The sequence below is a fragment of the Hemicordylus capensis genome, chromosome 16 (assembly GCF_027244095.1).
Source record: "Hemicordylus capensis ecotype Gifberg chromosome 16, rHemCap1.1.pri, whole genome shotgun sequence".
In the NCBI taxonomy this organism is placed as follows: Eukaryota; Metazoa; Chordata; class Lepidosauria; order Squamata; family Cordylidae; genus Hemicordylus; species Hemicordylus capensis.
In genome coordinates, this window is record NC_069672.1 from 6,685,041 (window position 1) to 6,698,552 (window position 13,512).

The window sequence follows — 13,512 nt, forward strand, 5'->3', positions numbered from 1 at the left end:
GCCGGCCGGGACTGATTCTGCTTGGCATTTGCATTGCCACAAGCTGCAAGGCTAGCAAAGCCGCGCCGACGGAGGCCCGCGTGTCAGCCCAGCTGCTCTTCATCATCCGTGACGCAATCCTGCCCGGATGCCAAGGTACGCGCAGATCTGGCCTCCTTCGCTTGGCAACCCAGAGAAGAGACCCTTCTGGAAACGGCTTTCCTGGCCTTAGCAGGGCTCTGTTGTTTGGAAGGGGGCGGGCATTCCCCTCTCGACGGGATCTCATCCTGCCTCTCCTGGTGCTGGGGCGGGAATGCATTGCGGGCTAGCAAGGAATAATGCCTGGCTACCCAGCTCCGGCCACAGCCCTGGCAGCCCCGCCCCTGGTCCGCTCCTTGCCCCAGGTCGCTGGCGGGGCGGGGCTGGACAGAGCGGGGAGCCCAGGGCCGCACCCCCCCGCCCGGGCCGCCGCCGCCTCCTCCCCCCTCCCACCCCCCACCCGCCCGGCTGGCCCCCCTGCTCTCTGTTGCACCCGCCCCTTCTCCTCCCCTTTTATTGTTTTTATTTTTTATTTGTTTACCATCTTTGTTAAATATTTCTCTGGGTGGTTTACAACAAAACCAATACAAACCACGGCAAACAAAGAGGTTGGAAGACTGCAGTGCTGTGAAATTGACAGCATTGCAATGTTAAAAAGCCATCCAACTCTTAAAACAGTCTCTGATTAAAAGCCTGGCTGAACAAAGGTGTCCCGAGTGCCTTTGGGAAAGTTGTAAGGGGGGGGGGGGGAGGCTCTCAGGTCAGCAGGGAGCAAGTTCCAAAGCCCATCGGGGCAGTGTTGTATCCAGGACACCGCAGACCAGTGTAGCTCTTTGAAGCATGAATAGTCCCCTTTGCTAAGCAGGGCCAGCTCTGGTTTGCATTGGAATGGGAGAGCACATGTGTGAGCAACAGAAGATCTTCCCCTGAGGGGATGGGGCCCCGGGCTCAGTGGAAGGGGGCCTGCAGGTTTTTAGGGTCGGTTTGCAGGTTGCAAGGTCCCTCCCTGGCAGCATCTCCAAGTAGGACAAGATTTTTTTTTAATTGAACCAACAAACTACTAAAGCCTACAGTACGTTGCCAAAGCACAATTCTATACAAAGTGGTTGTTTGTCCATCATATATCTACAAAGATTTGCACACAAGGATTTGGAAACCCACAAGGTTATGAAGTATATGCAGGCAGTACTGTAACTCGGGGATGGGGGATTACAAGGCACATCAGATAATCTGGGGGTGGGTAGGTGGGGTTACGTCCAACGTCCATTTCCACAATTTGTCCCATTGCTGTTTAGAAGAGATACTCTTGTCTTTTTGCACATACAAACTTTTCCAGAAGAGATTTACTGTCTCATCCACGTGAACCTCTTGGTCGCGTCTTCCCTCCCCATTCCTATGCAGGAGCGTTGCATAAATGACATACAGGTTGACCAACCTGATTACAAGAAGGGGAAGGTTCCAGTTCCCTAGTATGAGGGCACCCGTCCCGTCCCGTTTCCTTGAAGGTTTAGAGACGCCTGCCTGGAACCCTGGAGCAGCCGTCGCTGCCAGTCTGTGTGGACAACAGTGAGTTGGGGGGACCATGGAAGGCAGGCCGTGGGGCCAGGGGAAGAGCCGGTTTGAAAAGGCCCCTCCTCAGCCACATGGGGGTCAAGAGACTGAGAGGCACCTAGCTGCAGCTACCCTTGGAGGGGGCTGCCCTTTCTGGAGGGCTGACCTTGCAGCCCCCCAGCCCTATCTTGGAGACGCCAAAGAGGGAAGCTTGGGCATGCATATACTAAACACATGTTTAGAAGTATCATCTGAACTGGCCCCTTTGTCTCCTTGCAAACAGGAGTAGAAAGGAAAGGAAGACTCATTCGTTCAGTATGAATGGCAAGGAGAACCCTTCTGCTTCTCCCCCTCAACACTCGCTGGGTGCTGAGAGCTTTGGGGCTCATTCGAGGATGGAGAGAAGAGTGATTGCAAAGCAAACCCTCCTGGCTTCTCTCTCTCCCAGGGCTGTCCTAAGAGAGACCAAGTGGGGTGTGGGGCCTGGGGCAAAACAGCCAGTGTGGTGCCCCTTCCAGTTTATTATAATGGGGTTATTATATTTATTATAATGGGATTAAAGGCCCGGGCCCAAATGCAAATTTCTTTATTTTGGTCAGCGACCCACATGAGATTCAAACAAATGTAGGAGAGAAGACAATCAAGCTTCTGCTACAAACAATAAAACCAAATAAATTTTAGAAAGTCCTCCCCAACATAAATCATGGTACTGAAAGTACTACTAAAAATACATAACTCAGGATAAAAGGAGGCAGCAGTATTTCATACTTGGAGACTATTACACACAAATCAAAACTCAAACTATTGCCTGCCCGACTGAGAGGGGTTAAACAATTCAGGAGCTTGGGGAAATTTTGTTGTTAGATTTACTGATCATGTACAAGTGATCCCAATACCTACGTGCCCCCCTGCAGTTAGCCACATGGTAGCAACAATAGATGCTCTGGCCTTAACTCCATCACCTGTTTTCCCTTTATTAAGTTCTTACGCAAACAGAGGGCTGCGCTACAAAATTTAGCTACCGGTCTGGTGGTACTGGAATTTGAGAGCTTTGAGAACGGTTAGGGTTCTTTAGTTCTTGGTATAATTAGCAAACATAATTTGAAGCCTCCAGCCTCTCACTCACTAGACCTAGAGTATGCAATTCCCTTGCTGCTATACCCCTGAGAAGCACCAAGAGGCTTTTCTGGCTTTCTCCTCCTAGTCCACTGTATAAACTCATTGGGACACAAACTCACAAACTCTAAATATTTATTTATTTATTTATTTATTTATTTATTTGATACATTTCTATACTGCCCGTAACCACAAGTTCTCTGGGCGATTTACAAAACAATAAAAACAGCCAATAAAGGATTAAAATATTTCAACCATTAAAATTAAAACATTAAAACCTTTTAAACACATTTAAAACACAATTTAAACAGTATCTAATTAAAAGCCTGGGTGAACAGATTTGTTTGTTTGTTTGTTTGTTTGATTGATTGATTTTTATACCGCCCTTCCAAAATGTCTCAGGGTGGTTACAAATGTGTCTTGACTGCCCTTTTAAAAGTTGTGAGAGATGGAGAGGCTCTTATTTCAGCAGGAAGTGTGTTCCAAAGCCTCCGGGCAGCAATGGAGAAGATCCGTCCCTGAGTAGCCACCAGACGATTCTGTGGCAACTGAAGACAAACTTCTCCAGATGATGACAAACTTCTCCAGGCAGGCATTTAGGCAGGTTATGCCTTCTTCTGATGATGTTGACATGGAGAAAGAGGGGTTTGGGGATGGGAGGCACTTCTTTGCGGTGGTTCCACTCCTATCTCTCGGGCAGATTCCAAATGGTGTCTCTCGGGGAATGTCGTTCTTCAAAAACTGAACTTCGGAATGGTGTCCCTCAGGGCTCCATATTGTCTCTGATGTTGTTTTTAACACCTACATGAAACCACTGGGGGAGATCATCAGGAGATTTGGTGCAGTAATTGTGGAGTTTGAATCCAAGTCGGCCCGAATATGAGAGATTTTATCCACAAAGAAGTAATTAAACACATCAAAGCGGGTAATAGATGGTTCGAAATTCTGATTCAAGGGAGGAGGAGCACAAACTAGCCCTCTCACAACCCTGGGCAACTCCATCAGATGTGAACTTGCATATGCAATACGGGCCGAAAAGAATTAGTAGCGTGCATGGTTCGGTTCGGGCACAATATGACAATATGAAGAAGAGCCCCTGGTGGCGCAGTGGTAAAACTGCTGCCCTGTAACCAGAAGGTTACAAGTTCGATCCTGACCAGGGGCTCAAGGTTGACTCAGCCTTCCATCCTTCCGAGGTCGGTAAAATGAGTACCCAGAATGTTGGGGGCAATATGCTAAATCATTGTAAACCGCTTAGAGAGCTCTGGCTATAGAGCAGTATATAAATGTAAGTGCTATTGCTATTGCTATTGCTAATATAAAAGACCTCCGGACCGGTTCGAAAGTCCGGCGGTTCGGAAGGGCGGGGGTATGTAGCTTTAAGGGGTGGTGGTAGTACTTACACACACACCCCGCCGCTCTTCCCCCTCTGGCACTGGTGAGTTTAAAAATCTTCTTGTGGCGGCAGAGTTCCTACCTGCCGCCCCTGCCCCTGTCGTTGTCCTTCAAAGCCTGAAATAGAGTACAGCTAGCGGTGCGCATGCACAGTGCGCACGCTCGTCTTCACCACTGGCGCGCACGCACCACATACGTCACGCTGGCAGGGCAGCCGGAAGGGGAAACAGCCGATAGATTTCTGACTTCCCCTGTGACGACGCGCTGACCTACCAACCTTACTTCCTCTATTCCCCACCACCACCGGAATAGCCATCCCACAGTCAGTGGACACACCCCCTGTTTCCCCATCCCCAGATCCATCACCTGCAGGAGCTTGGAAGTAGGACCAGTAGGATCCCCCTGGTAGTTGCTGTGTTAATGGCCCCAGGCTGCCGCCCTGTAGGGTGGTCCATTGGCCCATCCCTCGTCCCTCCCCAATTCTCCCAGAGCAGAGTTCTCCCATCTGCCCCACTGAGCCCCCACAGGGCTCCCACGGTGGTTGATTGAGCTGGAAGAAACGAAAACTGAACCCACTGGTCGTTTGTGTATTTTGCTGGGGAACTATATAAAAACAATGTAGAGGGGAGGCTTTGGCAGCAAGCTACAAGCTAACATGACAAGATGCAACTCTCAGGTTGGGGAGGGGAGGTTGGAATGTGTCTGCGAAGGGAGGAGGTTGGGAAAGGGAAGGGATTTCCTGGGTTTGATGCAGGAGAGACCAAACTGGCCTCTCTGATCCTTTCCCACCTATCGGAGACTTGGGTTCAATGCGGTTGGGGTGCAGAGAACAGAGGAGAAATTGGGGAGCACTGATGGGAGAGAACCGATGGGAGGGTCTGGCTCTCTGCTTAAAACATGAGCACAAGACAGCCATGGAAGGTCCTGGTTCTTCAGTCTGCAAGGTCATTGAGGCATGTTGATCAGGCTCCAAACTATTAGCTTGTTCAAACAGCAAGATTTTGGCTTCTTTCCCATAGTTCTTTAGGGAGGGCAACCTTTGGCTTAAACATTGTATAAGATAATACAAAAAACAAGCATAAACTGGTTAATAACAATATTTCATAAGGCACTGCTAAGGAAATGCATACATTCCCAGGTTGAGTTTAATAGTTTTAGTAAGCAGTTCAGATCCATGTTATTTCTGAAGGTAGAAAGACGCCTGCAGAGTAGAACAGGGCCATTGGCTGGTGACGATAGGATCTCCTGACTGTTCCTTTTCTGTCCCAGGCTCTGACTAGTTTTCTCTCTTGGTACCAGCAGCAGGTGAGACTTGGGAGAGGAAGAATGACAGAAAACCAGCGGAGGGAGCTGCGAGAGGGGAAAAGATGGAAAGCAACAGAGATGAAGAACTGGAGCATAATGGAAGAACGGATATGAAATACCTGCGTTTCAACTGTAATCCAATGAATCATACAGCAAGAAAGAAAAAGAATACTTTGTCCTCCGCATAGGAAAAGTTTGAGTTCAGAACCAAGCTTTCAACCTCAGTAGGAAATGAAGGGAAGGAAAAAACCACATAAATGCCTGGAATGTGGAAAGAACTTCAGCAAGAGTGGAAATCTTACTAGACACCGTACATCCCACACTGGGGAGAAACCACATATATGCCTGGAGTGTGGAAAGACCTTCAGTGCTAGGAGAAATCTTACTCTACACCATAAAAACCACACTGGGGAGAAACCACATACATGCTTGGAGTGTGGAAGGAGCTTCAGCATGAAGCAGGCTCTTAATATACACCATAGGACCCACACTGGGGAGAAACCACATACATGCCCGGAGTGTGGAAGGAGCTTCAGGCAGAGCGGAGACCTTACTAGACACCGTACATCCCACACTGGGGAGAAACCACATACATGCTTGGAGTGTGGAAAGAGCTTCAGCAGGAGTGGAACTCTTACTTTACACCATAGAATCCACACTGGGGAGAAACCATACAAATGCTTGGAGTGTGAAAAGAGCTTCAGCACGAGTGGAAGACTTAGTGAACACCGCAGAAACCATACTGGGGAGAAACCATTTAAATGCTTGGAATGTGGAAAGAGCTTCAGTTATGGGAAAAGTCTTACTCTGCACCATATATCCCACACTGGAGAGAAACCACATAAATGCTTGGAGTGTGGAAAGAGCTTCAGCATAAAGGAAGCTCTTACTATACACCATAGAACCCATACCGGGGAGAAACCATATAAATGCTTGGAGTGTGGAAAAAGCTTCAGTGCTAGGAGAAATCTTACTCTACATCATAGAACCCACACTGGGGAGAAACCATATAAATGCTTGGAGTGTGGAAAGAGCTTCAGCGCTAGGAGAAAGCTTACTCTACACCATAGAACCCACACTGGGGAGAAACCACATAAATGCTTGGAGTGTGGAAAGTGCTTCTACAAGAGTTCAAACCTTACTACACACCTTAGAACCCACACTAGGGAGAAACCACATAAATGCTTGGAGTGTGGAAAGAGCTTCAGTGAAAGCAGAAGTCTTACTCGACACCATAGAACCCACACTGGGGAGAAACCATATAAATGCTTGGAGTGTGGAAAGTGCTTCTACAAGAGTTCAAACCTTACTATACACCATAGAACCCACACTATGGAGAAACCACATAAATGCTTGGAGTGTGGAAAGCGCTTCAGCCAGAGAGCACATCTTACTGTACATCATAGAACCCACACTGGGGAGAAACCACATAAATGCTTGGTGTGTGGAAAGAGCTTCAGCACGAATAGAAGTCTTACTACACACCATAGAACCCACACTGGGGAGAAACCATATAAATGCTTGGAGTGTGGAAAGAGCTTCAGGCAGAGAGCAAACCTTACTACACACCATAGAGCCCACACTGGGGAGAAACCATATAAATGCTTTGAATGTGGAAAGAGCTTCAGCAATGGTGTATATCTTACTAGACACCACAGGATCCACACTGGGGGGAAACCATATAAATGCTAGTTGTGTGGAAAGAGCTTTAGCAGGAATTAACAACTTATTATACATCCTAGCACCCACACTGGGGAGACACCACAAGGAAGTTATTTTTCATTTGCTAAGGCTTTTTTTTTTTTAGATCACTCTGTATTTTCTGGAATGGGAGAGGGAGATGCTGGGAGATGAAAAATTAGCCATGGTGTCTGTTATTACAAATGTCTCACTGATAGGATAAATTGGATATCTTTTGATATGAAATGATTTGGATTTGAATCCACGAGTCTTGAAATTGCAACTCAGATTCAAACACGCTCTAAACCCGGAATCGTTCTTCAGAATGTGGGAGTTCTAAAGTAAATGGGAAATATTCCCTAGGAGGGTGTTTACCTCAATTCCAGCAAAGGACTCTTCAGGGAATTTCCCAAACGGCATGAAGAATGTTAGTGACGTTTGCGCTACTCAGACAAATACCGGCAGTGTAATGGGGCAGGTAATACTTTGCCTATCAGCGGATATGCGGAATCAGCAAAAACAGACAACGATAGGTGAGTGGACAAGGACTATCTGTGTTGCAGTAGACTGGCAACCTACTGATCCAGAGGAATTAGCGGTCTCATTGTTAGTTACAACATCTAAGACTGGAGATGTATCTGACAATAGGCACTCTTCTCCCTTCTCCACGATTTACATACAAAATACATTTGAGACTGAGAAGGCATTGCAAGACAGCGCAGATGTAAGGTTAAACCTTAGTATTAACTCTGGAAGAGGGGGTACTAAAAGTCCATGTAGGGCTTCTACTGTTTCATCAAAGTACCCCTTATCAAAATATAGAGTTCCCACTGGTCAGTCATTAAGGAAGGAAGACACCTATACTCAGACTTGTAATGTATCTAAAATAGAAGACAGTTGTACATGACCCTCATTTTGATAGATTAGCTGATCTGTTTGATATACCATATACTTTATCTTCCTACATAGAGGCATTAACTTTGGACAAGGATCTAGGACAGAAGTCTCCAAATCTTTTACATTCAACATTGGATTATTGCTTCCAGGGAAGCTCAGCCCTATTTTATCCAGCAGAAGATTTGTACTCCCTGGATCAAAAGGCCTTAATAAGCCAATCCCTTAACACCAACTGACAATTAGAAAATGACACTGTATTTGAATGTTTTACTCTCCTCTTGTGGAACATCTGTGGTTGGCGCCAAAAAAAGTTTGATCTCTAGATATGACATAATTTGTTTTGTAGGAGACTTGGATGAAGGACACATTTGACTTCTCCAACTATAATGTCTTCGTGATTCCAACAACGTTAAGTGCTATTGGGGGCAGACACTCTGGTGGGGTAGCTACCCTTATTTTGGTAAATTTAAAAGCTAATGTAAAAGAATTGCCTGCATGTGAAAATTGAGCTCTTGCAATATTGATTACATGTTTTAATCGTCAACTGATCTGTATATTTGCCTACACTGCAGGATGGTACTAGGATTTGGCTGCAGTGGAAATCTGTGGAGTCATATCTCATGCAATTAATTTCCTTATATCTATCAGCCTCCCTTATTTTTGCTGGGGACTGTAATGAAATATTGAACCTTAATGATGTAACACTATTTGATGGCTTTGCTTTATGTCCTCCAATGACTTATGTCCATCCTAATATTTATAGATGAGTCTCGATAGATAAGGTAGGCAACTTTGCAGGATGTATGCTCATCCAGACTATTAGCAACTTAGATTTATTTTTGTTAAATGGTGCTGTTACAGGCGATTGCCCTGGGCAGTATATCTTCTTGTCTGAGGCTAAACGGTCAACTATTGATTATATAGCAAAATCTCGTGACCTTCCTGAGAGGAAAGCTGAATTTAGAGTCATCCCAAGACCAGAAAGTGATCATCTGCCTATCCTGTTGAGCTGTAATTTATCGGACAATTACTTTTAAAATCGGACATATAATTTGCAGGCAAACGTTAACACCAAGATAGCTTTAGGTGGGAAGAGAATTAAATGGTCACACACTCTGCCCAGGTAGTGAATGATTGGTGTATACCAGAATCGGGTATGAGGATACGTGAGTTGCTTATGTTATATTTGGGGAATTTGGATTGTAACTTTGGCTTGCCTGCAGAACAACCTTTTGTCAATCATGATGAGATGTTTGCAAATTATGAGTTTTTAATACATCAACTTTGCCCACTGCTGACAAGAGTGAGCTTGAGGGATGTGGAACAGACTTCAAAAATTAATAAAAAATGGTTTGATTAGGAGTGTAGAGTGGCAAAAGGAGTATTAGTCCAGCTTTCAAGAGACCTTACATTTAATTTTCATTACAATTGAAAAATGAAATGTTACAGCTTAAAAGAGAATCTAAATCTCTTTTAAGATTCAAAAAGGAAGCTGCCATGAAAGAACGTTGGGCAGCTGTTATAAATGCTGTAAACAGTAAGGATACAACTGCGTTTTGGCGGCTAATCTCATCCTCGATACACCCATATGTTCAAACCCCAATTTCAGTGGTACAATGGAGTCATATTTTATGTCTCTTTATTGTGAGCCATCCTCATCCCCCTTGATAGTGATTCCACAAGCTTCTCTACTCCTCTGGTCCCCGGTTACAATCCAGGAAATTAAATGGTTAATTGCACAGCTGAAGAGAGGGAAATCACCCAGTTACGACCAAATCCCTCCAGATTTTTCCCCATCATATATAGATCGAACAGCCCATATTCCCGAAAACTGGGGACTTGCTATCGTCGTTCCAATTCATAAAAAAGGTTTGAGAGATGACCCATGCAATTATAGACCGATACGTTTGCTTAGCGTAATTAGCAAACTCTACGTGAAACATTTATGTATTAAACTCTGTGAGTGGATGAATAAAGAATGTATTATAGAACCGGAACAAGCAGGGTTTACAGCAGGTAGATCAGTAATGGATCATTGCATTGTATTGCACCATCTAATAGAAAAATATGTTTGAGAGAAAAACATCTCTTTACGCAGCAGCCTTTATACCCATCCCCGAAGAGTGAGTAAAATTAAGCTGGGGAAGACATGACATCCTGATTTCTGACTTCTACAGCCCCATGTTGTTTGTATGTCTTGGCTTTAAGGGAGCAAATTGCCTCCTGCGGTTCAGTGAGGAGCTCTGGGAACCGGGAACCCCAGCAATGCCCCCCCCCCGGGTCAGATTGTGTTGGACCCAGATTCTTGCCCTCTTCGGACCGATGCCTACTCATGGATGCAAGGAGCACATCAGGGGATTGGGGGCTGCGAGGCAAAAGGAGTGCTCAGCACCAGGCTGGGGGCTGCCTCATTAACCATGCATTTCTGCAGAGGAGCACAAGGATGGAGCCTGAAAGGGGTAGAAAGGGGCGGGGGGGGGCCAAGAAGAGACAGACCGAAGCTCACCTCGAGCCGGGACCCCTTGGATCAACATGCTCCCTTGGCGTTCTCTCGAGGTCCTCCAAACCAGCCTCGCCTCGCCAGGGACCACTGACCAGGAGGACAAAGGTCAGCTCCAGGGGCATATCTAGGGTAGGGCAGGCAGGGCACATCCCCCGGGCGCCACTTGAAGGGGGCGCCATTTTTCAAAATGCAATTTTTTTAATGGCTACCGAAAACAAAATGGCCACCACGGAAGCTCAAATGGCCTCTGCAAGGCGGTTGTATCTGGGAAAAGTCAAATTCTCCTCTTATTTTTAAAACTTATGTAATAGCGATGCTACAATGCATAGTAGAGAATTAGACAGGCACTTCTGTTTAGTTTTCCAAGTACACCTCCACATAGTATTTGGGTATTTCATGAGCCCCAGCATACTGAAATTTGTAGTTTTCAAGCATTTTTTGGTCTGGCTACGTCCACTGCTAAATAGTTTTTGAAATATTAAAAGATTAATGAGCTTGACTTGTATTTTTGAGCTGACATTATGGTAAAGTTATCTGAAAGATAGGTGTCAAGATGTTTGGACAGGGGGCACAATTTCAGTGCTTGCCCTAGGCACAATTTTCCCTAGATACGCCTCTGCTCACCAGCCTGGTTTTCAGAAGGCCATAAGTCTCATCTTCTCACGGCTTTCAAGCAAGGCAGCAAACAGGCTCTTTCCTGAGCCATAGTTAATAGCATAGGAAGCTGCCATATACCGAGTCATGATATACCCGAGACCTATCCCCCGGGCCAGCCATTTCACCTAAAATCTAAGGTGAATCCAAACCAGAGCACAGCCATCTTTTAACCCTTCACTGAACCCTTAAAGAAAGGAATGCAGCTGGACCCTAGTTAGGCCTCCTCCAGTCTGTCTCCTAACACTATAATTTCTCCCTGACTAGAATGTAGAATGTTTTTCTTATTGCCCATTTCACACTCCTACGAGGAGCACAGCTTAGCCTTGAAGATAACAGCCGAATGAGGAGTCCTGGCATCACCAGTTTTCACACCGTTGACACCAGAGAGGAGGGATAAGAGCAAATGGCTAAACAAGGGAGAACAGACCAGACGTTAGAGACCTGGTACATGTCAGAAGTGCTGTCAATTGTTTGTTGTTTGATGTAAATGAAGATTGATCTACGTCTGTAATTGCCGAAGTCTCATCTTGCAAGGTATTGCTATGAGAAATCTGTGTAGGATCAAGTGACTTTGAATGTATAAATACTAGCTTGTAACTTAGGAGAAAAGAGCTGGTCTTGTGGTAGCAAGCATGACTTGTCCCCATAGCTAAGCAGGGTCTGCCCTGGTTGCATCTGAATGGGAGACTTGACGTGTGAGCACTGCAAGATGTTCCCCTCAGGGGACGAAGCTGCTCTGGGAAGAGCATAAGGTTTCAAGTTCCCTCCCTGACTTCTCCAAGATACAGTAGGGCTGAGAGAGATTCCTGCCTGCAATCTGGGAGAAGCTGCTGCCAGTCTGTGAAGACAATACTGAGCTAGATAGACCAATGGTCTGACTCAGTATATGGCAGTTTCCTATGTTCCTAACTTAAGAGTCTTTGCTATCGATTTGGACAGTTGGCCCCGATTGCCTTGCTGTCTGCAGAAGTAAGCCGTTAAAGCTTTCCCACCGTGTGTGTTTATTGGAGTCAAGACTACCCAGACAAGAACTGGATTTTCGGTATATCAGTCAGACCCTTGCTCCATCTAGCTCCGTATTGTTTACACAGACAGGCAGCAGCTTCTCCAGGCAGGAATCTCTCTCAGCCCTATCCTAGATGCCGGGGAGGGAACTTGGAACCCTTCCATCCCCTAAGGGGAGTACCTTACAGTGCTAGCACATGTAGTCTCCCATTCATATGCAGCCACGGCAGACCCTGCTTAGTTAAGTAGATAAGTCATACTTGCTCCCACCAGACCAGCTCTCCCCTCCTTTTGTTTTGATTTCTCTGGGCTTTTTTCTGATTAGGAAATGCCCACCCCCTCCCAGTAATTCTCTTAAGTGAGGCCTGGTCCTCCCTCAAGTCCTTGCTGTCATTGGTCCGACTTGGTACGAGGCACCTTCCTGTGTTCCTACGGAGGGGGCCATAATTCAGGGGCAGGGCGCCTGCTGTGCTCCTTGCTCTAGGAGTGTGAAGCTGCATCAAATCAGACTGACTCCAGTTCAGTATGAACGAACGCAGGTGGGGCAGCCCCATTCTTGGAGATCTGGTTTGGGGATAGTCTCTTCACATGGCTGGCATTTCAAACAAAGAGGGATTTAGTCTGCATGGTGAAATGGAATGCAGATGTTCGGAACGATCCCTTTCTCCCTGCTTTCTCTCCCAATGTGGTCCAGAGCACTGTGTGTGCAATGTGGAACACAGGAAGAAGCTGTACTCAGCCACCTTCCATCTAGCTCAGGACAATCGAACCCAGGGCAGCACAGCTTGCACCCTCCAGGAGCTTTTTCAGGGAGCGGATTTACTACGACTTGACTTAAGGAGGGTTATGCACATCCACATATCAACCATATTTACCCCAAAGTCGGTGCGTTATTTCGGAGAGCACGTCACACACGAATTGGATTTCTCTCTCCATAATGGAAACAAGTCCAATTTATGTCCGGGGTAAAAAGAACACCTCTTTTTGCTTCGGAGTATCCATTATTAATTATTAATTATTATTTATTTACACAACCAGACAGGTGTTATTGATTGGTTTGTTTTAGCCAGACATCGAGTCCTTCCCAAGGACCTGGGATGGCTGAATATTGTTGTCCCATCAACAATATGGTGAGACGTAACTTTAATAAATCTATACCGGATTGGTCGTCGCCCGGATCAACAAGGACCGCACCAGGTGCTGGAGTCCCTGGACATCTGGTGGCAAGTGGGCTACAGGACTCAGGATCTTCAGCTGAGCAACCAGGGACTGCAAAGTTACTGGAAGAAACGTCGCTTAACCGGAAAAAAATGTGAAAATTTTATTTATTTATTTATTTATATTTATTTATTATTATTAACATTTTATATCCTGCTCTTCCTCCA

At 45.9% G+C, this 13,512-nt stretch overlaps 1 protein-coding gene across 2 annotated transcripts; it reads left to right on the plus strand.

Moving 5' to 3' along the window:
• The first annotated feature begins 4 nt into the window (after positions 1 to 4).
• On the plus strand, positions 5 to 9,324 carry LOC128338473 (zinc finger protein 420-like). 2 transcript variants are annotated; one of them, XM_053280972.1, is made up of 2 exons: positions 5 to 135; positions 5,383 to 9,324. In XM_053280972.1, the coding sequence occupies exon 2, from the start codon at positions 5,617 to 5,619 to the stop codon at positions 7,075 to 7,077; it is 1,461 nt and encodes a 486-aa protein (XP_053136947.1). In that variant the 5' UTR covers positions 5 to 135; positions 5,383 to 5,616; the 3' UTR covers positions 7,078 to 9,324. The 2 variants fall into 2 exon arrangements, with proteins under 2 accessions (XP_053136947.1, XP_053136948.1); XM_053280973.1 differs by having other exon boundaries at positions 7 to 135; positions 5,380 to 9,324.
• Positions 9,325 to 13,512: the final 4,188 nt, after the last annotated feature.